At 41.6% G+C, this 26,011-nt stretch overlaps 1 protein-coding gene across 4 annotated transcripts in view; it reads right to left on the minus strand.

Annotated features, from left to right (window-relative positions):
* septin9b (septin 9b) overlaps positions 1-26,011 on the minus strand; it is a 163,710-nt gene that overhangs the window by 18,139 nt on the left and 119,560 nt on the right. For 3 of the 4 annotated variants that reach the window (XM_056246188.1, XM_056246189.1, XM_056246191.1), the window contains one exon: positions 6,366-6,539. In XM_056246188.1, the coding sequence (XP_056102163.1) occupies positions 6,366-6,539 (174 nt within the window). Of the gene's footprint in view, positions 1-6,365; positions 6,540-7,353; positions 7,462-26,011 lie in introns of those variants that run through there. The other variant, XM_056246190.1, reaches the window with a different exon arrangement.

Below are 26,011 nucleotides of genomic sequence, written 5' to 3' on the forward strand. Positions count from 1 at the left end.
AGGACAAGAAGAGAGGTATGAATTTCTCTTCCTCTTTTTGGGTGGAACCGCTAAGCCTCTCCAGTTTTCAACAGCTTCTTCATCTGTTGGATGGATGTTTGTGACAGTGTCAGACTTCCCAGAGCAGGAACCATCCATTTCTGGCTTTTCATCTACACTGAAGGTTGTGGTGGGTAGTGGGTTGACTCCTGTGTCGATCACTGTTGCTTCATCACCTTTCTGTTTTGCAGAACAAATTCACATGTTGCCTTCAATGAAGGACAGATGTTGTGCAATTAATCGATCCACTCGAACAGGCAAGTTTTCATGCTTGAAAAAGCTGTGTTTGATGTTTTTGAACCCGCATTAAACATTGACTGAACTTGCGGTGATGTTGGTGCTTCGAAAATGAGGGATCATTACCACTGTTCAGAGTGGTAAGTAATTTGCCAGCCAGATTATATTGGGAATAATCTCAGGGAGGAAGTGCATATTGTCACCATTAGTTATGGCAAGTGACCTGCTCTCCTCACATATGTCTGTTACCCACTGCCGCAGGTCTGTCTGTGTTTGGTAACATGGATCCACTTCTTCCAGGTCCTCACCCTCTACATCTGGAATGATGACACACTCTTCTGCAATTCGGGATTTCAGGTATTTCTTGCACCTTTCTGATGTGAGGGGGGTCCAGAGCTGTCATTTCCCTCTGCTTCGCTGAGAGCCACAAAAGTAATACTGCGTAGTAGCTCTCTTGCATCGTCCATGGATTGTGACATGAGAAGCTGAGCCATTGACCTCGCAGAGAAATCTTTATCGTAATGTTTTTTTTTTTCAAGCAGCCCCACTGGCAGAACATCTTGATGCAGTGTGCAACATCAACCCGAACAAAACAAGATGGAACTGTTGCTGACTGTTTACCGAGTAAGACACCACAACAATCATTGATGTAGGTCTTTAGATCAGGATGAGGAGTAAAAGCCTTGACCAAAGCTCAGAGCAAAGCCAGAGAAAAGTCACTCACAACCTCTTTGGCAGTTGGTGCACCTGCATGTAGCCATTGTGTCAGCCAATGTGTTATTGCATTAACATCATGTCTGCCAGAACACCCTAATATAGGAATATATGGCCAGACTTGTCATTTGGTTTCTGTAGTTTCCTCACCACTGAGCCAGTTGCATCAAAACTCACAGTGGGGTTAGTAGATGTATTTTATAATGTCTTGTACATATACGTTTGTGTTTGACTCCAAAAGTGACAGAAACACTTGTCCAGTCCAATGCCTTTAATGCAACCACTGTGAGGTGCACTGTATTTTAACATATGCAGTGACAAAATGGGATCCTTGTCGCCTAACTCTAAATCATTTCTCTCTTGCTTTGCTTTGCGCAGGGAGGCCAAATTAGGCAGATGACTTGGCTCAGGATCTCCAAAATCCATCAGTTTTGTTGCCTCTGATGCCCTCCATACATGGGGTTCCATTCTACCCTTACACAGTTCTTTGAATATCTGCACACGCAAGTTACCAGACATCGGACGCTTGGAACAGCCAGTGTGCAGGGAGTCATCAGTGTTTTTAATTAAACACTTGAGCACCATTGGGCTGTTCATTTCAGGCTCTTTGTCACATTTTATGTGAATATGGCCACGACACTCCTTACAGTTGCCTCTGATTGCAAGTTTTCTGTGCAATAAACATTGACAATCTTAGCTCTCTTGAATGTTGTACCATTATTCTTGAATTTATAACTAATAATATTGTAACTGACAGTTTTAAAACATTTTACTTACATTGGCCAGAAATTTGGTTTAGTAACGACTTTTGTAGTTTGATTTTTATTGACCTTTTCTCAACTAACTATACTAATTTCTACAAGGGCATTCTTGAACAGAAGTGTCACTTGCCCCAAGTGGTGGCAGTGAAGTGTAGAAGATGATACTCCTTGTAAAAAAATTAAAAGTACAATCAGGAGAGATCAGTTAATGAAGTAAAGATAATTGTTTATTGAACAAATTATGTGATGATTACTCTTGACAGAAAGTCTTCGTCAATTCAACTCTAAAAGTGTGTTCACACCGAGAAGATTTGTGCTGTTCTCGTGCCCAGAACTGCTGAAGTTACATAAAACTATGACTTGATGGCACACGCGCACAAATCCATTTTGCCCAGAGAGAAAGTGAGTGACAGAAAAAGAGTCTGACACGAGATGAATATTGAGCTGCTGCATAATGTCTGAACACCAATAAGTTTTTAATAAACACCAGGGACTACAAAAACATTGACAAAAAGTTGTTTGTCTATTAAAACATCTTTACTAGCATCTAACATTTTGGTAAGAGATTGAATAAATGCAAACCCAAAAATAAATTAAAAATAAATCGGGGCTGGTGACGTCATTGCCTGTAATTAAATGTCTAATATCTTAAAAACCTACGCAGCACAAACAAAACTTTAACCAGCACAAACGAAGCACAAACTAACGAGACTATTTTGGGTGAATTTGGAGCATGTGGGGCGGCTGAGTGACCTCCGAATGACCAGAAAAATATGATTGTAATATCTAAAGAACCGAAGCAGCACAAACAAAATTTTCTACAGCACAAACGAAGCACAAACGATTGAGCCTATTTTGCCGACGTTTTGCGTTGGATGGGGGGCCAACTTCACGTAAGTTGAGTTATGAGGTGTTGCTCTGGTACGCATGAGTATGAGGCTTGGGGGGGCACATCCTGCTCACTGAGGGTGTGATCACACTTTGCAGGTCTGGTTTGATTAAAATGCAGTCTGGCGCGATTGCTCCGTGCGGTTCATTTGAATAGGTGTGAAGATGTGAAGTGTGAAGAATAAGTGTGAATGCTGCCATCCAAACCTTGGGGTGCACCAAACAAGCGGACTAAGACCCCTGAAAAAGTGGGTAGTTTGACTGAAATATGAACGCAACAGACCAAAGACATCTGAACGAACCAAAAACAAGATGTGATGTGACGTCACAAGATGCGACCCTAAAAAGGTCTCAAGCATACCTGGTTCTTCTCATCATAGGAGCTACAGTTCGGTACAGGCATCGGAAACACCGTCTCCTTGCAGCAGATCTTTATTTGTGTGCGCAACAGAGGAATTCCTGGTACTATTTTAACTCCTTTACACATTTTATAAGCTCTTAACGAGTTCTCAGCTGGTAAAAATACCAACATATGCACACGTATTTGTAACATATGTAACAAGTGTATTCAGCCCAGCCCAGCACAAAGCATTGGTTTGGATGTTCGGCAGGTTCCGTCGCAAAATATCATAAAATCGTTTTGTATTTATTTTGTGATATTTATGTCTTAAAAATGACAGTGTGAACGCCAAGTGAACCAGGACTAAATGTATCGTTTTTTGGGTTTTTTTTTGGACCAAAAGAACCGAAGTAAAAGTGTGAAAACACCCTAAAACTGCAAAAATAGCATTTCACTGCCATTCCATGAAGTGTGTGACTAATAAACTTTAGAGACAGAGAAGTGTAGGAGTAATTGTGTATAGTACTCATTATATGTTATGGGTATTATGAAATTAAGTTTTGTTCAACAATTAATATTGAGCAGGACTCTTTAGCTAATAGCTTGATGGGCCAAATTCGGCCCATTAATCTTTTTTTATGGCTGACTGAATTAGCTGAAATACTGTAGTTTCATTAATAGAGCATTTTTCTTGTGTGCAAAACTCTGGTTCAAAAGTTCTCATGCATAGATTACATTCCATAACCAAATCAAAGTGATTTTTATTTTATTTTTGGACATAGCTACCCAAGTTTTCCAAACATGAATTACATAAAATACAGTTCATACCAGGCATTTAAAATATAGAAAGATGGAGAATATTTAAAACAAGTGTTTTTTTTTAAATAAATAAAAATAATAAAACTGTAGCGACAACGAGAATGAAACCCACACAAGTGAAGCTGTCATACATAATCAAACACAAGAGGCGGCATATTCCAGATTACCCCGAGGCTATGTAGCCAGAAGACCCTTTGTTGTTTAACTAAAGGAAGGACGTTGTCAATGTTTTATAATTTGGCAAGAACAGATCTGTTCAGAAATGGTGAAACAAGAGGCCCTAACAAGAAGTCACCTGACCCCTGCGACTAAACAGACTGAACCATTCAGCGTCCCGAGCTAGTTTTCCCCTCATCAATTATTATATCTCCTTAAGGCTGAAAAAGTGGACTTGCATACAAAATACCCTTTGTCTTGAAGACCACCATTTGCGAACTAAACCCTCACGTGGTAAACACCACGGATGCGACAAATGCTGACCATAAGGATACACACACACACACACAAGGACTTTCCTCCAATTCTCCAATACCAATAAAACTCATCCCAGAACAATCCTTGACTGACCCATAATCAAAATCATGTAACATAACATAATTATATATTGTGTTTACAACCCCTGTATGTGTCTATTCTGCTTAGATCACATCTAAATCATGTAATTGTTTTGAATATTAGAGATACTGGAATGAAAGTGTCGTGTTTCCTATCATTATGCTCGTATGTTTTTAATTCAAAAGATGGCTCGATTGAAATCTGTGTAAAAATGTTTATGTTCTTAAAATGGAAATTATGTCTAAACTGAATCCTCTGTTTCGAGCTGATGAGTAAGCAGACCACAGAGAACACATGATTCGCGATGAGAGAAGACCCCCCTCTCAAATAAACATATAGTATCTTATTGTCCGAATTCCAAATTCCTCCAGGAGGCGGGACAAACATTTTGAGTTTAAAATCTTAGACCCGAACACAGAATCGTGCTCTTGCCCTCTCCTCTTGCCCTCTCTCTCTTGTGATGCGCTCTTGTGATGCTCTTGTGATGCTCTCTTTCGGCAGAACAAGCCGGGTGGAGCCAACGATGGTTATAGTAACCATGTAGACGCAGAGACAAATGACCCAAATCAAGATATGGGTTAAAACAGATTTAATTCAAGCCATCTCGTCACTTTTCTTTCTTTTCTTAGTTTGTTTTCTTTTCCATTAAAAGTCTCGGTTCTAAGTTAAGTGTTGCTGCAAAGTTTCGTTTTAACGTTTCAACTGCAAAACCAGCTTTCAACTTCAAAGACTTCCATTCATCCGCGCCAACACACCACGTGACTGGCTGTCCAAGATCTATCCAGGCACACGAGAAGATCAGCCAAGCAACGGACCGGGGAACCCCCTTCACGACAAAAGGGAACCCCAAAGCAAGGACAAGCAAGTACCTCCAGACTTTTAACTGAACTGGTGATTTTAATATCAAATTGAATTACCCGCCTAAGACACGATAAAAGGGTGAAATTAATTATTGATGGTTCGTTCAGGTCATGTCTTTTAAGTGCATATAGAAACTTGGGATCTCACCATCTAACTTCTAAAACTCATTCTTCCTCACTCTCTGTCTTTCTTCAACTTGTATGAATGCGTGTGCGTGTGTTTGTGTTATACCAGTTTTATGTGTGTTAGTCATAGGCTTATAATCAATAAAGTATTGTTTGTATTTGAAAAGAGAAGCATTACTTGTGATATGTGCTTACAGATTTATTGTCTTGAACTTCGATCTAAGTTACCTATGCTTTGACCCTTGATTTATTTCTTAATTTAGCTGTTAGCTGGGAATTAATCTTTCTTGGCCAGGAAGATATTATATTTCCTAGAATTAATAATTGTTTATGCTTTCCGTTCATTGGATGAACTGATAAGATGATCATACTATTGATTCTGCTACAGTAAATTCTAAAAATAATTAAATTATTAATTATTGATCATAATCCGTTATGAATAATAATTAATTATATTTATACGTGCGTATAATCGCTACAAAACCATTTGAAATAGTAAACTATTTGACTTGTTAATCGAGGATTTGAAGTTATGCCTGCCACCAGCCAATTTATAACAAGGCCAAATTTTAACTGACTATCCTTTCATTACAATTATTTTAATAAACAAATAATTTTAAGTATATGTTTTTCATGTTAACTTAAAATTCAAGTGTAATTTTTTACCCTCTTCAAATTTGTATTTGAAAAATGTAGCACAGGGGTGTCCAAACTCAGTCCTGGAGGGCCACTGTCCTGCAGAGTTTAGCTCCAACTTGCCTCAACACACCTGACTGGAAGTTTCTAGTATGCCTAGTAAGACCTTGATTAGTTGGTTCTGGTGTGTTTAATTGGGGGTTCAACTCTGCATAAACAGAGAGAAGTAACTCCGGCTACAATGCAATTCTGTTTATTAACCGCTAGAGCACCAAAAGTTACGGACTGCAGCTTTAACCATTTACATTTAGTGATATTAAATGTGTATTTTGTACATAACAACGAAAAGCATACATGCATTTGTGCTTGCACACTCACACCTGTACTTACCCACTACCATGATGTTAAACTCAAAGCCTTGTTTCATAGCTTTCCTCCTCATCTGTTCCAAGATGGCATCAATGCCCACATAGCCAAACTCACTGCTGGTGTTCTCACTCCGTGCCACAGGCGTTTTTCCTACGTCTGCCATATTGCCGTAAATACTTGTAATGACCTCTGGCCCTAATGAAATTGTGAGAGACAGAAAGAAAGACAGAGACAGATCAGGTTAAGATTATTTTGCAAAAACTTTTGGCTTGAACATTTTTCATGTGCATGTGCAGAATAAAGTAGACCCTCTTAGAGCTATTAAAGTTGGTTTGTCTGCGAGCTGCTATGACAAAACATTGCTATTAGAAGTGGCACAATGGCAGCTTGACACAAGCATTATGTCAACGAAATTGACATAATTTGTAGTAATTGACATAAATTGACGAAATTGACATAATGACATTCTGAATGTTACACTGCATTCAGAAGTTTAGTGGTCCACTAGATGTGGGTCAGTTGAACCAAACAGCATTTTTCACTTTGTGTAAAAGTCACATTTAAATGATGCAAATTTTGCTCATATTTTGAATGTAATAGTATGTAAAATGAAAAAAAAGTCTGATTCCTGGTTGCACTGAACGTTGTGCAAAATATTTATGAGCAAACAAATATTGTATTGAATTGATAGGTTTCTGAAAAGAGACCAGATATCAGAACACATGGAAATAAAGTAGGCCAGAAAACCTAAAACAGTTATACAGTTTCCTCAGCTTAACAAGACACACATGTAAACATAAGAGCATACACTCATTATATAGCTATATCAATGTTTTGTGCACTCCAACATTTCTTTTCTAAATTACCATTATATTACCAATGTTTTACAAAACCCCTTTTATCAAGCTCTTAATTCATCAAACCAGAGCAAACTAAATTCTTCTCAAATGATCAACTGATCACCAACTTTACCAAAAGATACCAAAAATGCTGATAACCACAAACTTACCCAGAAGACAAAAGGATAGTCTGCAAAGTTGTTGTATTTGATGATTCAGTAGCTTGAAAAATGTGTGTCTGACAGTGAACAAGTGACACACACTCAACATGTGAGAGTGGGAGGGGACATGATAGCTGCGTTTCCTTTTATAACGACTAAATGTGGCTTCCTCTTTTCATAGAGCGTCTAGACACTTGCACAAAAGCCAATATTTTTCACCAAGAACTAAGAATATACCCCAAAAAATATACCCAAATATGCTAATGGTGATTTCATAAATAAATAACATTTAAATAATATAGTATATCCGAATGATAATGCAAGGTGATATTATTACACAACAGCAAAAAAAAATAAAAAAAAAGTTTAGGCATGTACAAACATAACTTATGAAACTCACTATTGCTTCATCAGACGCCTGAGGTGGAAACTATGAAATCCTGATCTTTGACTTAACCAACACAGTGTATGGTGTAATTTACACATCTGTAAATATCACTAATTATGAAGTATAAGAGTTCAATAAAACACAAAACTGAGAATGGCAATGGCTGTAGCCAAATAGCAGTTATTTTTTGCTTAGTTTTATTATCATTTTGAAAAACAATCTTTATCTATGTTTTATTATTTCACTACCATATGTTTTGAGGTATGATTCATGTCAAGTCAAGTCGTCACCTTCATTTATAAAGCGATTTTAACAGTATGGAGTGTTTCAAAGCAGCTTTACAGTTATAACAGAAAAAAACTTAACAGATTGTTTAGGCAGATTAGGATACATTTATTGTCCAGCTAAAGATTTGATTGATTCACTTCCGTTGCGAAGATCATTAGTTATTAACTTAGAATGGTGTCGCTAACACGACACCATTCTAACAGAAAAACTGTTAGGGTTAGGGTTAGGGTTAGGCACCATTCTAACAAAAAAAAAACATTCTATCCGCACAAAACAGTGCCTGGTGTCTCGAGAACGCACTCCCAGAAATACTAAAGTCAAAACTATTAGTCAAATGCAAAACTGGTTTTGCATGTGTTCCTCTGTGGCTTATGTACAGTATTAAAACATTGAAAAAATTATTTCCTGTCAGTGAGTTACACACACTACTTCACAGAGTCTTTTTTAAGAAAACAGAGAGTGGCAGGCCTGAAAGTTTAACCTAAAACACTAGACAGTTATCGAACCACAAGCAGCCATGTTTTGTCCAGAGAATTTAACCTATGCCATTAAAGTGTGAGACAGAGAATTAACAAACATGCTGTGTGCTCATGTGCTTCTATGTCTTACTCATTATTCAAATTAGAAACATGTTATAGACAGTGGTCACCATAAGGTGACTGCTGGGGTCTCTCACACTATATACTCACTCAATCTTATTTTTCACTTTTCCTTTTATAACAAATCCTGAATAATCGTTCTATAAAACCCCTCACTGTAAATGTGTGATTTCATATCTAGATTTGGCCACCTGTTCAGGAAAATCTTTTATAAGTCCCAATTTAGACTCATACACACACATGTTTTTCACAAATGAATGCAACTTAGAGGCATATTGGCATAACATAACAAGAGGCAAGAGCAGAATCAGGCAAACTACACCCCTCAGGCTCCAGCTTCATTTCAGCCTCTGGCTCCAAACACTGTGTGATTAATGCAGTCTTTCATATTGTGTGGAGTTTTGGCAAAACTCCTAAAGCCAATTAAAATAAAATGATAGGTCTAGGTAAACCTAACCCATCAACGAGGTTCAGCATTGAGGCCTAGAACTTTCCATTTGCCTCAGGGAAGCCTCATGATTTACTGTGACCTATATTTTTCATATGTTAACCCAATAGTCAATCACATGTGAAATCCACACTTCAAACTTGAGTGAACCACAGTTTTTAATGCCAAAATGGAATGTTATCCATGTAAGTTTAGCCTGTAGTTTTGAGAAGACAGAGGGAAAATCTACTATGTAAACTGCATGTTCGGAGTATGCCAAATAGTTATTACTGTATTTAGGGCAAGATTTTTGCTGACTTGATTTTTGCTGGATTGTTGAGTGATCACAACATGTGGTCATGTTAATTATGGTTTAATACACAGACCAACCATAATTTGTGCCATTGATTACATAACTACGCTGCCCTGCGAGTAGGTGATGCCAGCACCTGTTGTTTGCCATCTGCTAAGAAACAAAATGAGGCATGAATAGAAAAGGGGGCAGTGACACAGGCACACAAACTATGATTTAAAATACTGTAAATCAATCTCAATTATAGTTCCTCTTTTGGTTAGCCTCATTTAAAATGTGAAGAGCTAAATTCCATATCACTGTCAAAAACAATGGATTATCTAGAGCAGTGGTTATCTAACTGTCCAGGCACTTTAGCAACATACTGTACACAATGCCATATTTTAATAAACATCAATATTACTGTATTTCAGACAAATGATGCTACTATAAGATATTGTCTCATCAGTCCTGATTTATCCTTTGCAGATCTGTGAAAGAGCCTTTTCAGAATCTAAACACAAACCATATACGATTGTAAGATTTAGAATTTAATCTAATTCAAACAAATCACCTAGGAATTTTTTTTAGATTTTTTTAACCTAAGACTCATCAAATCTCATCAAATGAAGGCTCAGTAAGCATGAAATACTGTATGTGGATTGTAACTGCACAGAAATATCAAATAATGCACTAAAACACTAAAAGTGGCCTCTTAAAGGTGCAGTGTGTGATTTTTAGCGACATCTAGCGGTTCGGTTGCGAGTTTACACTAAGAGCTCAGCCCACCGCTCACCCCTCCCTTTCGAAGAAGCTACGGTGGCTAAAACGGGACAAACTTCGTCGTCTGAGACAGCAGAGAATAGCCAGCGTAAACCAAGTTTCTGTACCACAGTCCATTATAAACCACATCATGGATAAAGTTTCAGGTGAGGATCAAGGGTCTTAATACATAATATAATAATAGTAATCAGCTGATTGTCTCATGAACGTAACCAGCACATTCTCCCCACATAGCAAACCCATAATACAGCGAGGGAGAAGAACCACATGAAACTATGCAACTATATATTTTTTCTAACAGGGTAGTAAAAGTTTAGCTGGCTAATAAGAGCTGTTACTGTGGCTGACCTGGTTAAAGCGTAAAGCCTTGTTTAAACTCGACGCGTCCGCATGAGCCCAAAGGTGCGTGCGGCAAAAATGACGTGATTGTAACAGCGCGCGCGCCTCCGCATCCCCTAGACACCACTTACTACACACAATAGGCTTTTTTTCTCTGATTTTAGAAACTCAATCGACTTAAAATGCTTCCAAGATCGACGGGTTGGTGATTCCTGTAACTGTTTTACGGTCAATGACAAGAGTAGCCTACTAATCAGCTGTCTCACGAACTTAACCAGCACATTTATCCCCACATAGCAAAGCCATAACACAGCGAGGGAGAAGAATTAAGTTACATGAAACAATCCAACTACATATTTACACCACTGACAAGGGAAAAGTCACTACTCACGGTGTTTATGACTAGCTTCTTCTAGCTTCCTGCGGCTTTTCTTTCAAGGTAGTGACGAAACGCGCTCTGTAGCGCTGTTTGTTCGCGTTCGGCTACTGTAGAAACATGACGTCACAATATGGCGACCTTCATAGAAGGGGATTCCCGCGCCTATGTAGATATAAATGCCTCATTCTAAGGTAATAAAAACATTACGGTTTAGTAAGTAAGTTCTTTATACACCACTGAACACATAGTTATTGATGTCATATTGCATTTCTGTTAATAGATACTCAAAAATGTTACACATTGCACCTTTAAAAGGAACATAATTTTGTAGATGTTACAAAAACTTTCTCCTTTCCTAGCTTAATATGCAGAGAAACTATATAAACATTTTGTAGGTTGGTTGCTATTCAAAAAATAATACTAAAATGAACCAAATTACAAAAATGAATTAGCATATGAAAAATCTTACTTACTTCTTACTACATAGCCTAGAAATTGATTTACCGGCCAACAAAAGACTTAAGGTGCAGCATGTAATTTTTTGACTGTACTAAAGCATAAAACTACCATAACATGTATGCAAGTTCACATACTTGTGTAACGTGCGTGAGTTATCCTCTGCTTTTAGTTCTTACCCAGCGCTGTTCCGTGGGTTCTTGGCCTCGTTCTGTTATCACCACAATAGGGAGGGCACTGACAAAGAGCTCCGGTGACTACAACACTTGTTTATTGAACATCTCAACATCATGAAATGGCCGCAGCCGATTACATAGTGCATCTCGTGTCTCCCTCTCTCTGAACACCACTACAACTGTTTTCTCCCGCGCTCTTACTCGCGGGGCGCCGTTCTCGCGATATTATCCCAAATCCTATTTAAAGTCATAGAACATAACCCTTAAATTTCACTTCCTACATAATACTCCCTTACCCAACAAGAAATGTCCTCATTTCTATAACACAGTCCTTAAGACACAAAAAAAAGTAGATAAAATGTTTCAGAACATCTGTATCAAAGAGGTCGAAATCAACAAAAACATGTTTAGCAATACTGAAACATATAATAAATGAAAGAGACCCCTAAATTTCAATAAATGATCATACTCCCATCGTTGCTTTCTACGTTATGGGAGCAGTCTATTTCCCTCCTAAATCATTCATTTGTACATGCACAGCGTAATTATTTATATTTTATGTTGGTTGGAGTTCTGAACGGACTGCAGACCTCTTTGCGTGATCACGAAGGTAGGCTAATGGCTGAATCGGAATTTATAAGCAAGATCACGGGAATCAATAGCCTAATACAGCCCAGTTGTGCTAAAATAAATATCATGAGACGTCCATCATCAGATGAATGACATGGAAAAGTTAAGTTAGAGCCGCTAAAGCCAGTGCTACTACCCATGCGAACATGAACACTAAGCTTTTCCCTCCAAAAATATAGCCTAAAACTTATCTAAGTTGTCACCCTGCCTCTCCAAATGCAAAACTGACATTAACAATGGCAAATGCAATGACATGCTCTTTTCCGTCCACTTGTTGTGAAAGAACAGAGCCCAGAGAATGAAGGGAAGCATCAGTGTAAAGGATGAAAGGAATCGAAAAATTTGGAAATGCCATAACTGGTTTTGACGTCAGTTCCTGCTTCAATACACTGAAAGCTTAATTTGCTTCAGCTGACCAAGAAAATTATACTCCTTTGTGTGTGAGATGGTACAAGGGTTCAGCTGTGCGTGCAAAGTGTCTAATAAATCGACGATAGTATGAGCACAGACCCAGAAAAGCCCTGACTTGCGTGGCTGATGTCGGAATTGGCCATGTCCTGACTTTGTCTATGTTAGAGGGGTCTGGCTCAACACCGGCACTCGAAACACGATGGCCCAGGAAAGTCACAGAAGAACATGCCAGATGGCACTTGGACGGCTTAAGTTTGAGTCCAGCCGTACGAAATCGCTGAAAAACTTCGCGCAGATGCTGGAGGTGTTGTGGAAAATCAGCACTGTAGACGATAATATCGTCTAAGTAGATTAAACAAATACTCCAGTGCAGACCCCGAAGCACAAGCTCCATTAAGCGCTGGAAACTGGGAGGAGCATTCGAGATCCCCAATGGCATCATACAGAATTGATATAGGCCGGTACCAGTGGAGAAAGCAGTTTTCTCTTTGTCCTCTGGATTGAGTGGTATTTGCCAGTAACCAGCAGTTAAGTCAATTGTGCTGAACACTCTGGCCCCAGAAAGTCTATCGAGGGTATCATCCACCCGAGGAAGAGGGTGTGAATCTTTGATTGTGACGTCATTGAGACGTCTGTAATCTACACAGAACCGGTGTGTGCCATCCTTTTTCCGGACAAGCACAACCGGAGCTGACCACGGACTGTGAGAGTCCTCGATGATGTTCTGGTCCAAAAGCCTCGACACCTCTTTTTGTAATACAGCCTGAGTAGCTGGTGACATTCTATAAGGGCGCAGTTTTATTGGAGCAGCGTCACCCGTGTTGATACTGTGTGTAATTAGGTTGGTTTTCCCATAATCATGAGAATGGGAGCTAAAAATGTTAGAGAACTCAGTCAGCAGGCTTTTGAGCTGTGCCTGTTCTTCAGCGTTTAAGTGTGTATCCTCCAAATGCACATCAGGCACAGGATGGACAGCTTCTGTGGAAGTAGTCACAGCTGAGACTAATGCATACTCATCAAGTGTATTGCCAGTGATAGAGAAAATCTGACCTAATGGGCATCCAGCCTCAAGAGAGACTGTTTCGTTAGTCGGGTTAACAACTCTAATAATGCCCCTCCCCTTTTGAACTGATGTCAGTGTTCGAGCAATGCCTAAGGTCACGACTGGAGGGGGCTGAGGTTCCAGTATACCCACATACGTGTCTGTGAAAGGATTCGCTACACCATTATCTTTGACAGAAATTGGGATTGCCATCTCTGACATAGGCGGAACAGTTACCTGAGCGACACTGATAGCAGAACTTTGAACCGGAATCAGTGACTGGGGTGGTGAAAGAGGCACTGACGTGTTGTACAGGTGTAAACGTGCATGTGGTATGTCAACAGTGACGGTGTGTTCAATCAAGAAATCCCATCCTATTAGGACAGGATGAGTAGCTGTGCGTACCAAATGGAAAACATGAGAAAATGTTACATCTCCAATATGTATGGGCGCTATCACAGAGCCAATTATGTCCAATAACTGTCCCGTTACAGATGATGCTAACACAAATGACTTACTGATAGACTGGGTAGACAAAGCTGGAATCGACCTACGACAGTCATCTGTAATGAGGGACAGACCTGACCCAGTATCGACCAAAGCATGAAGGTCTGTACCCGCCAGTGCAATTTGAATGAACGGTGTAGGTGGGGAAGATTTAAGACTGACTGTACTAGAATGGACCACTATAGGGGATGAAGCTGGCATTTGGTCCCCAATGACAGCTTCTACTCGTTTCCCCGTTGTGGTGAGGAAGGGGCCTTGTGAAATGGGGAGAAATGTACATGTCGTGTGGGTGATCTTTGTGAACTTTGGGAATGGGGGGGTAGCGATGGAGAGCTGTGTCTGTGGTAAGTGGAAGTTCTGTACTGTGGGTTTGGTGAGGGGGAACGAGCATAACAGGCTCTGTATTCATATTCAAAGTCAGACCGGCGGTCTCGTGTAGGCGATCGGCTAGAGCTACCATAATGATGTCTATGGGGGGGGGGTATTGGTCATATTGTGTAGTGTGAGGAAGTTGTGACTCACGACCTCGGGAGGAAGGGGAGTAGCTTGAATGTCTTTGGCCAGATAAGTCATCCGTTGGAAGTGCTCGATCAGTTTCTGCATGGCCCTGGTAGCGTCGTGGAGGACAACAGTCATCCTCAAAGTGTCGTTGTCGACCTCGCTGTGTGCGTTGTGAAGAACAGCAGCAATCCTGGCGGTAGTGATGATCATTCCGATCAGGCTGGCGATGGCGTGCTGTTATGTCGTAGTCCACGGCTGCGCAGGTCTGATGTGGAGAGTGTGTGGAAGACGTCACCTCGTCCTGAAGGCTGGAAATCCGCCTCGAGAGCTGGTCCATGCGTTCATCAGTTCATCACAGGTGAGATTGACGTAAGTCATGCAGGTCGGTTCGGAGTTCAGCAATGGCTGCTGCTAATTCAGTGATGTTTGTCTTAGTCACTGAGTTGGCCGATGGTGGTGAATTTACTGTCACAGGCATAACAGCTGCAGGGTTGGCAACACTAATGGCCAACTGAGCACGTTCACACTGCGTGGCCACTTTCAAGGCATTGTCTAAAGTCGCAGCACCGTGCTCATGGATTTTCAGTTGAAGTGATGGATCTAAGCCGGTCACAAATCTGCGAAAAATTTCACAATTTCGTGCTGCTGCATCGTGTTGAGGAAATGCTTCAGTCACTAGATTTGTGAGCTCAGCAGCATAGACTTCAAGAGGTTCTTGTGGTTTACGGGGACGAGCATTCAAAAATGTCTGAAATGTGGCCAAAAAAGTTGTATGTCCAAAAACAGTGCTCAAACTAGCTTTAGTCAACTCATAGTCAGCTTTCACCACAGGGGAGAGAGACTGCCAGTATGCAAATGCTGAACCAGTAAGCTTAACTGGGAGAAGCTTGGCCTTATCCAGTGGTACAGCTGAGACATTTAGTGCTACTTCAAATCTTTGAATCCATGCACTAAAAGGCTCTTTACCATCTCCAGAAAAATGAGCAGGGAGGTCAATTTTAAATGGTAGATGTGAACTTGCGTCCTCTGCTGCGTGTCTGTCTCTCTGCATAGGAACTGCGTCATTCTCGTCGTCCACCATTTTAAGCGAGAGGAAGAAAGAAGAAAAAAAAATGCACGTAATCCGAGCTTGCAAAAAAAAAAGAGCATGTGAAAAATTTTTTACAGTCTTTAAACGGCTCTGCAGGTTAAAGCGGCGATATTCACGTCGTTCAATACGGGAAAAACAAGCATCCCAACAGAAAACAAGCCAACCAACGCTGCCACCAGTGTAACGCGCGTGAGTTATCCTCTGCTTTTAGTTCTTACCCAGCGCTGTTCCGTGGGTTCTTGGCCTCGTTCTGTTATCACCACAATAGGGAGGGCACTGACAAAGAGCTCCGGTGACTACAACACTTGTTTATTGAACATCTCAACATCGTGAAATGGCCGCAGCCGATTACATAGTGCATCTCGTGTCTCCCTCTCTCTGAACACCACTACAACTGTTTTCTCCCACGCTCTAACTCGCGGGGCGCCGTTCTCGCGATATTATCCCAAATCCTATTTAAAGTCATAGAACAAAACCCTTAAATTTCACTTCCTACACTTGTTTCTCTAAAAAACAATACTTCAGCCAGTTATTCTACTTTGAAATGTGCGTTCCGTTCCGTGTCGGAATGTCTGTTTTTGTTTTGGTCTTTGAGTTTCCACCCACTGCCAATTTACCCAATAGTATTTCGACATTATTATTCGACATTATTCAACAGTTAGTATTTTCGGTTGCCAGTTGGTGGAAAACACAGCGTATTGCAGCCATGGAAGCCAGCAAACTAAAGCCCCTTTCATTCAGATATTCCAGAAAAAACATGGATAATGTGTCCCGGGATTTGTACCGGGATCGTTTGATTTTGGTTCATTCATACTGCCAGTGATTTTCCGGAATCTGTGAGTGCGGTCACACACATCCCGTAAAGATGTTATTAATCCTTTTAGGAAGACTCCCGCAAGGAAATTGAAAATTCCAGCAGCAGTTTTAGCAAAGGAAAAAGAGAGTAGCAGAGAAAAGGAGAAAATACAATACAACAGTACAATAATAATAATAACATTAATCAGAATATCAACAACCATAAATTATTTTAAAAATTGTCAATGTTAAGTCCACTGTTATAGTGATATAGTGACCAGGTATAATGTAAGTCCAGGTGTGTATGTATTGTGTGTATGTATGTGTATGTATGTATATGTATGTCATCTCTGACCTATTTCCTCCTCCCCCCAAGTGAGGAGTTGTAGAGTCTGATGGCATGAGGGACAAAGGAGTCCTTGAGTCTATTAGTCCGGCACCTGGGAAGGAGCAGCCTTCCACTGAACTGGCTCCTCTGAGTACTGATGATGGTGTGCAGAGGGTGGCTGGCATTTTCAATAATGTCCAGTAGTTTGCCCAGTGTCCTCCTCTCTGCCACCATCACCAGTGAGTCCAGCTTTATACCGATCACAGAGCCGGCCCGCCTGATCAGTTTATCCAGCCTGTTGATGTCCTTCTTGGATATGCTGCCCCCCCAGCACACCACAGTGTAGAAGAGGACACTGGTGACCACAGACTGGTAAAACATGAACAGCAGTTTGCTGCAGATGTTAAAAGAACGCAGTCTCCTCAGGAAGTACAGCCTGCTCTGTGTCTTTTTGTACAGGTAGCTTGTGTGTGTTGTCCAGTTCAGTTTGTCATCCAGCCGCAGTCCGAGGTATTTGTATGATTTGACTGCCTCCACCTCAATTCCCTCCAACAGGACCGGTCGCGGACTTGATCTGGTCCTCCCAAAGTTAACGACCAGCTCCTTTGTCTTAGAGGTGTTGAGCTGTAGGCCGTTAGTGCGACACCAGATAACAAAGTCCCCCACCAGACTCCGATACTCCTCCTCCCTATCACCCCCAATACACCCAACGATGGCTGTGTCATCCGCGTACTTCTGTACATGACACAGCTCCGAGTTATAACAGAAGTCCGAGGTGTACAGGTTGAAGAGAAGAGGGGCCAGCACTGTGCCCTGAGGGGCTCCAGTGCTGCTGACCACAGTGTCAGACATGATGTCCTTCATCCTGACGTGCTGTGGCCTGTCTGTGAGGTAATCTCGGATCCAGTCTACCAGAGAGGGGTCCACTCCCATCCTGATCAGTTTGTCCTGGAGTATGGGGGGGCGGATGGTATTGAAGGCGCTGGAGAAGTCCAAAAAGAGTATCCTCACTGTGCCGTTCCCCTTATCCAGATGGGAGTGGACCCGGTGCAGCATGTAGAGGATGGCATCCTCCACACCAACATCTGGCTGGTACGCAAACTGCAGGCGGTCCACGGCGTGCTGCACCTGGGGTCTGAGGAGGCTGAGGAGGAGCCGCTCCAACGTCTTCATCAGGTGTGAAGTGAGTGCCACTGGTCGAAAGTCATTCAGCTCGCTGGGCCTGTTCTTCTTGGGAACTGGAACGATGCAGGATGTCTTCCAGAGGGTGGGCACTCTCCCTAGCTGCAAGCTAAGGTTGAAGATCCGTTGGAGCGGCTCCCCCAGCTCTACAGCGCAGGTCTTCAGCAGTCTCGGACACACTTTATCCGGGCCCGCTGCCTTCCCCGGCCGGAGCCTTCTCAGCTGTTCTCTGACCTGGTCTGTAGTGATGAGGGGCGGGGCTTGTATTGAGGAGGAGGGGGGTACTGTGGCGTTAGGGGAAAAGTGTACAGAGGGGGGCATTGCAAAGTCGGGGGGGTGGTGGGTAGACTGGGGTATGGTGGTGTCAGAGGGGAGGTATGTGGGGGGAAGGAGACATTGCTGCAGTGGGGGTGTGGGTGAGGGTGAGGGTGGGGGTGACAAGGGCTGATTAAACCTATTGAAAAAGTCATTCAGCTCATTAGCCATCTCCATTGTCCCCCCTGTAGCTCTTGTCTTTGTATTATGACCGGTGATGGTCCTCACGCCATCCCAGACCTCCCTCATGTTGTTCTCCCTCAGCTTCTCCTCCACTTTCCTCCTGTAGTTGTCCTTAGCTTCCCTTACACATTGTTTCACTTCCCGCTGTGCTGCCTTCATGGCCTCCCTGTCCCTACTCCTGAAGGCAGCCTTCTTCCTGTTGAGGACAGCCTTGACCTCCCTTGTTACCCATGGCTTGTTATTAGGGTAACAGCGAACAGTCTTGATGGGGCAGACCACATCTGCACAGAAGTTCAGGTAGTCCGTCAGACAATGTGTCATCCCCTCTATATCCTCACCATGCGGGTCGATCAGCACATCCCAGACTGTGGTGTTATAGCAGTCTCTCAGGGCACTTTCCATCTCAGGGGACCACCTCCTGCTGGTGGGAATTGTCACTGGTTGTTTTTGGACCAGGGGAGTGTACAGTGGCTGTAAGTAAACCAGGTTGTGATCAGATTTCCCCAGTGGGGGGAGGGGAGTCGCTCTGTATGCATCCCTCACATTAGCATACAGGAGATCAATTGTCCTGTTGTTTCTTCTAGGACAATCTACAACCTGGTGAAAAACGGCCAAAGTAGAGTCCAAAGTTACATGATTAAAATCCCCCGAGATGATCATAAAAGCCTCAGGGTGCTGTGTCTGCAGCGCTGCTGTGACGGAATGGATCTTCTCACAGGCAGCGTCTGCGTCCGCTCTCGGAGGGATGTAAACACAGAGCGCGATCACATGGCTGAACTCCCTCGGCAGACAGTATGGCCGCAGGCTAACGGCTAGCAGCTCGAGGTCCCGGCAACATGAGGCTGTCTTTACGGAAACATGTCCTGGGTTACACCAGCGATTGTTGACATACATAATGAGTCCTCCACCTTTGCTTTTTCCACTTGCCTGTGTGTCTCTATCGGCTCTCACGGCAGTGAATCCAAGCAGGTCCACGTTAGCATCTGGTACAAGGTGGTTTAGCCATGTCTCCGTTAAGATAAACAAACTGATCTCACGGTAAATCCGCTGGTTGTTCAGCGCGGACAGCTCGTCAATCTTATTCGGCAGCGAATTCACGTTCCCCATGATTACTGAAGGGATCGATGGCTTGTAGCGCCTCCGATTCTCCGCTAGCTCGGCCTTTAGCTTAGCCCCGGCCTTACAGCCCCTGGGTCTCCTCCTCAGCTCCGCCGGTATAGAGTGCCGTATCCCGGCTCGTCCCTTCATGCGCAGAGCCAGCAATTCCTCCCTTGAATGAGTGAGAAAGCTAGCTCCTGGTTGCATTTTAAGATTGAAAATATCCATGGGATATATAAAGCACACTATCTTCGCACGAAGAATTAAAAAATTAATAAATTAAATCAGTAAAAAGAGCTAAGAAGAACTAAGTGCTAAAACTGTAGAGCTACTGGAGAGGCTGCCGTCTGCCACAGCGCCATAGAGCCCTCGTGACGTGACGTCAGGATGTGACGTGTAGCATACGCGTCGAAAGATCTCAGCTTCAGTGCATTGGTCTTGGCTCTTGGCTTTTGTTCACTTTGGGCACTAGGGATGGCTCGATACCACAATTTTGGCTTCGGTACGATACCAGAACCTAATACCTTGCTATCGATACTAAATACTAAATACCACAGTCAAAAAAAAAAAAGTCTCAATTTAAGTCAATTGAAACAATTTTATTAAAAAACACTGCTTGAAACTCTCCACTACCAAATGTGCAAAGAAAAAGTATCAAAATGTACATAATAAATAAATTCAGTCAGGGAACATACAGTAGGTAAAATTTTAATTTTGAAAAAAAACAACAACCTGAAATTATACAATTAAAGGTCCCGTTCTTCATGTTTTTTTTAAGCTTTGATTGTGTTTACAGTGTGCAATATAACATGTGTTCATGTTTCGCGTGTAAAAAAACACAGTATTTTTTTACACAATTTACTTATCTGTATACCGCTGTTTTCACTGTCCAAAAAACGGCCCGATGACTTCCTTGTTCTATGAAGTCCCTCCTTCAGAAATACGTAACGAGGTCTGATTGTGCCAGCGGTTCCTGTGTTGTGATTCGACAGCAGCTTATCGCACGTTGCCCGGAAAGGTCACGCCTCTTACCATAAATTGGAGATGCATGCGCAGCTGAAGTGCTTCTTCTCCGTGGGAGCGCAACAAGACCACGCCCCCTTTTTTGTGTATTCCTGTGGGCGGAGATTAGTCAAAAAACTGTTCTAGTTACGTCATTAAAAAAGGAAGTAGAGGCATGTAGTCCAAACCGGCCGTTCGCTGTATGCTTTGAAAGGGGACTTCTGTTAAATAAAATATCTCGCTAGGCATTGCACTTTGAGCTTTATAATTTTACAGGTATTATTTATGGTCTAACAGCAACATTACACACTAATTAAAGTTTGAAAAATGGAATCGCGAAGAACGGGACCTTTAAAATAGGTTAATATATATAATAATAGATTAACATATAATAATAATAATAATAGAATAATGAAATGGCATGTAAACCATTAGCTGTCATGCATCAACAGAGAATCATCAACATTTATAGCATTTATTCACCTTGGTTTGGTTACTGTTTGGTTTGTGTGTGGGTTTAATTATGCATTAGCCTGACTACGTCAGACTTCGTACTTCCACTCAATTTCAGTTCGCTTCTGTACTCAGTCTGAGATAGCGACCTATCTCTCAGTTTTCCTCCGGCCTGAAAACAGCCGGCCAATCAACGAACAGAGTTTAAGATTGTATTTTAGGTTAGGGAAATCCAGAGGGGAAATCGAAAACGACCACGGATATGGAGACACGGGATGCAATTCGCTCTGTTGTGGAGAATATTCCCGGCATTTGCAAACTGAAGCCCGAACAAGAAGTGTTTGTTAAACATTTTGAATGGAGGTGATGTTGTGGCCCTACTCCCGACAGGTTTTGGGAAAAGTTTAATTTATCAACTATTACCGATCGTCAGCGAGAAACTGGGGAGGCCAAAGGCCGGCAAGGCGATAGTTGTGATTGTGTCCCCCTTGGTTGCACTCATGGAGGATAGGGTTAAGGAGGCAGCAAAACTCGGTCTCTTTTATCTGTCGAGCTCGAACTGGCACCCTTTTGACAGGTCAGTGTCTCCTTTCTTTTCCAGTTCTTAAATATTGCCATGTCATGCTCAGTGTTGGGAAAGTTCACTTTCTACATGAACTAGTTCAAAGTTCAGTTCACAAATTTTAAAATGAACTAGTTCAGTTCATAGTTCATACTTCACAATTTTGAACTAAGTTCACTAGTTCATATTTCTTTTTTTCCATATGTTGCTGTGAGCTATTTCTTTTTTAATTATTGCCACAACCCATATACAACCACTACAGCAATCATTTTATCGGCGGGCAAAGTTAGCACAGAAATGTACGATTTTTCCCATCCTCACCGACCTTGTCTTAAAACTGATCACACAATGCGACGCCTCCTCAATGCTTTGTCGACTACATGCTGCTTCTTGTCTTGATGACGCATGCGGCGGCCGCGGTGCGACACTGGTAGCTTGTGTTGCCAGAATGAGTGGGTGTTTTTTTCGCTACATATTAAGGCCTGTTTACATGTGTTTTACCCGGGTTTTCGCCTGGAAGGCTCTATAGAAATCTGGCACCCTATTGAACGAAGTTAAACTGAGAGAGCGTGCGTTCACAGACACCGGAATGAACGCGTTCACAGTAGCGTTCATCGGGCAGTAATACAGTAGGCTACGTTCAGTTCACGTTCACCCAAAATATGAAAGAGTTCATGAACTATCGTTCAATGAACGCGTTCAGGCACAACACTGGTCATGCTGTAATCTTGCAATTAAGTTCCAGCATTTCCGACAGACTCGAGATGAACAAAGAGCTGTGTTTAACAGAACTAATCCTAACTTTGACAGTTGGCTGCAAATATTTTCTTGTTTCTCTCTACTGTCAAATATTAGTTTAGAGGCCCTGATTGTACCATGGATGCGTAGATTTACTTCACATAATCTGCAAAAGTTGTTCACAGCCATGTTTACTCCGGTATTTCGCTCGATGGTTTCGTTTTCGCATCATTCATGTTTACAGTGGAAGTTTGATGCGGCTGAGCTGGCGCATAACACACGTCATAACCAAACGTTATGTGATTGGCTTACGGGTAACCAATGATTTTATACTTCAGACAAGCCATGTCTAGGTCCCCATCCCGGCATCGATCCCAGCATCAATCCCTGGACGTGTTTGCGTTCACACAGAAGGCACTCTAGCAATTTTACGGCAATTTCCTTGGATCAACGCGCTGTGTGAAAGGGGCTTAACTGGGGCTACGTCCACATTAATCCGGATACATTTGAAAACGGCGTTTTCGTTTAAAAACGCTATCCGTGGCGTCCACACTAGCGTTTTCAGGCGTTTTCCGACGTTTCAGTGTGGATGAGAAACTTCTAAATTCACCTTACTGTGCATGCGTGAAACCTCACAAAAGCTCACCGAGATGATACAGATGGAAAAATAAATAATAAAGTTATCGCGCAATTCTTCTAAAAGGATAATTTTATTTTAGCAAAATATCTCACCATCACTGATGCATCCAGGTCGCACTCAGTCACCATATGTTTGGTCTAAAACGCAACTGCTCTCCTGTATTGCCGCAGCAGGACAGCAAATGTGAGTACATTTTCTGTCATCTTTGCAGTACTGTGATATGAAGAGTGTGCAAAGTAACATATTTTAGCAACAGTGTAAAAGTGAATAGCACATAACAGGCACAATACCGGTAAACATTAATATCTATTGGGACAACATGGATCACATGACTAAACTTGCGTCATCGTTTTCAAATACCTCCGGCTTCACAGTCCACACTACAACGCGAAAACGGCGTTTTCAAATTTATCCACTTTGGAGAGCGTATTCCAAAAGCTACGTTTTCATTGACTTAAAACGCCGGCTCAGTGTGGACGGAAGGCCAAACCGGAGATAAAAAAAATATACGTTTTCAAACGAAAACGTATTACTGTGGACATGGTCTGGGTCAGAGATCACAGATTCCATTCATCTAAAAATCTAGGCCTATATTAACGGGAGCATATTAAAACCAACTAATCAACTTACAGAGTGTAAGTCTCCTCGCCTTCCATTGTCAATTGTGCTTGCCCTTGTTGCGTGTCCTCAATCTGGCAACCCGCGTGAGTGTCGAGTCTTGAGGAGAAGGGGGTGGGAGAAACAACTCTCTCCAATATTTTGAATTTGGACTGCAGTAGCCATTTCAACCGCTGTCAATATTACATACTGCACCTTTAAATCATTAAATCTGTATGGACCTGAATAAACATGCCCGTTTATGGGATTTATATACTGTATATGCAAAGAGAGACATGCAAAAAAGGCTTTGTTTCTTATAGGTCACAAATTATGGGACAAAAACCTACACCATAACATATTTAAAGCCAAGAATAATATGGTGATGACAGATTTGACACAGACCCTGTATGCCACACGCGACATAAGAGCTCTAGGCATGATCAGCCCACTCTGTGGACTCTAATACACAAGACCATAATCTCAGTCAGTCAGTCAATCTCAATCTTCACAGCTCTTAAACCATAAACTCTCTTTACAGAAAACAATACAAGTCAGTTTCGAAAAGATGTAGCTTCAGTGGCAGTTATCCTGTCTCTCATGCAAAGTTTGTGGCCTATATTTTTCACTAGAATGTGTCAGTGTTCTAACAAACAGGAAATAGGGTCTACCGCTAAAGTGTGTCCATGCACACTCATGTGAGAAAATTTGCATGCACATTCTGCTTTTGCTAAATGTCACATTTATGTTTCTCATGTACAATGTCTTGTTATAGAAACATTTAGAACACAAAATCCCCAACTATTGCTCAGTATTCCACAGATCTCATGTTTCCATTGAGTTCTCCAAGACATGTAAAACCACAGAGAACTCTCTCACTCTGAATCGAAAATCTGACATGGTTGATTTCCTGTTTTCACTTTAAGAACCCAAGAGTATGTGTGTCCCCCTTCTGAAGCTGATCCAACCCTGTACAGAAACCGTATAGCCACAGAAAAGCAAGACAAACACTGAAACAAGGCCATCTAACAATTAATTCCTCACAGGCGACATACAATTTAATTCTGTCTTCATTCTGACCCAGAACAGTTGGGAATTTGCCCGTGTTTAGAGTATATTGGCCCCTGTGACTGGACTTCGGTCTGGCAACAGACATTCAAAGTCAGTTGAATGAAAATCATTTGTACAACTAACAATTAGTGTCAACAGCCAGTAGACCTGACTGGTGCCCTAAATGTGTATTTAAACGTGTCTCGGTTATAGGCTAAGAATGTAAATGCTGCTAGGGCTGTTCTCACTGAAAAGAGAAAGAATGACAGAATAAAGGAGGAAGGAAATGATACCACCTTATTTTGATACCACACTGAAGACATTTCAGGAAATTCCCAACAGAGTAATTAAATATATCAGGGTTCAGAGATATTATGTGAATGCAAAAATAACCATCCAGAATACGTGCAAGGAAAGTCAGGCAGAACTAATGCTGAATTATCTATTGCAAATTTTAAACACAAGCTCCCATAGATGTGGTCCAATGGGAACAATTCCTCATGGCAGAATATTGATCTTTTCGAGTTCATACATTTTGTTTGCAAATCCTCAATTTGTGACACGCAGTCCACTCTGAATAACTGTATGAAACCATGCTGTGTGTATAGCCAGATCTAGACAAGCAGGAAAGCACAAGAGGCCATTTCCACAGATGCAGGATGAAGTTGCAGGAGGAAGTGGTAATAAAGTTTTATGTCTCTCTTTGACTGAAGCAGATATGGAGCCTTGAGTTTCATGGAGCATTTCTAGAAACTTTAGTGTAAAAAGCACCAGCTGGAAGACACGGATGATCTTCACATGCTTCATGTGTTCACCAGATGCATCAGACAAAAGAGTGAAACATTGACCTCAAGTCTCATTAGAACAGACAATCACATTACAAGGAACAAAATCTAGTGAACTATCATAATTTATGTAAAACTTTGTGTGTGTTTCTAATGAACTGGAGAGCTCTGAGGATATTTGGACTGAATCCCTTAAAGTCATGTTCTATACACTAAATTAGCAATTAGGTTGCTATACTTCACCATAGTAGATCTATTCAGTATTCCAATATGGAACAATTCCAAATGCCGACAATACAATATGCATGGGATGGTGATAGCACAAAAGATGACTTAACAGTGCCTTAAATATAAAGAAAAGTAAGCATGAAATTGCTGGGAAACCTGCAATTTTTGTAGTGGGCTTTATATGGTGGGCTTTATATGGTTGAACAAAGAAGTTAACTTTTAATTTTAAAATTCAGTTGTTGTTTTACATCTTTGGGGAATGGTTAGGGGCTTGAAGGAGGCATTTATTCCTAATTTTTGGCTGCTTTTGTTAAAAATTGATAAAATTATGTGTATAATTTTCCAATCCTTGTGGAATTCTAAAGAAGCCCACGTAGCCCTATCTAATAGTCTTTTGGAAACA

Source organism: Rhinichthys klamathensis, unplaced genomic scaffold, assembly GCF_029890125.1.
Source record: "Rhinichthys klamathensis goyatoka isolate OS25496 unplaced genomic scaffold, OSU_Roscu_1.1 h1tg000036l_1, whole genome shotgun sequence".
NCBI lineage: Eukaryota > Metazoa > Chordata > Actinopteri > Cypriniformes > Leuciscidae > Rhinichthys > Rhinichthys klamathensis.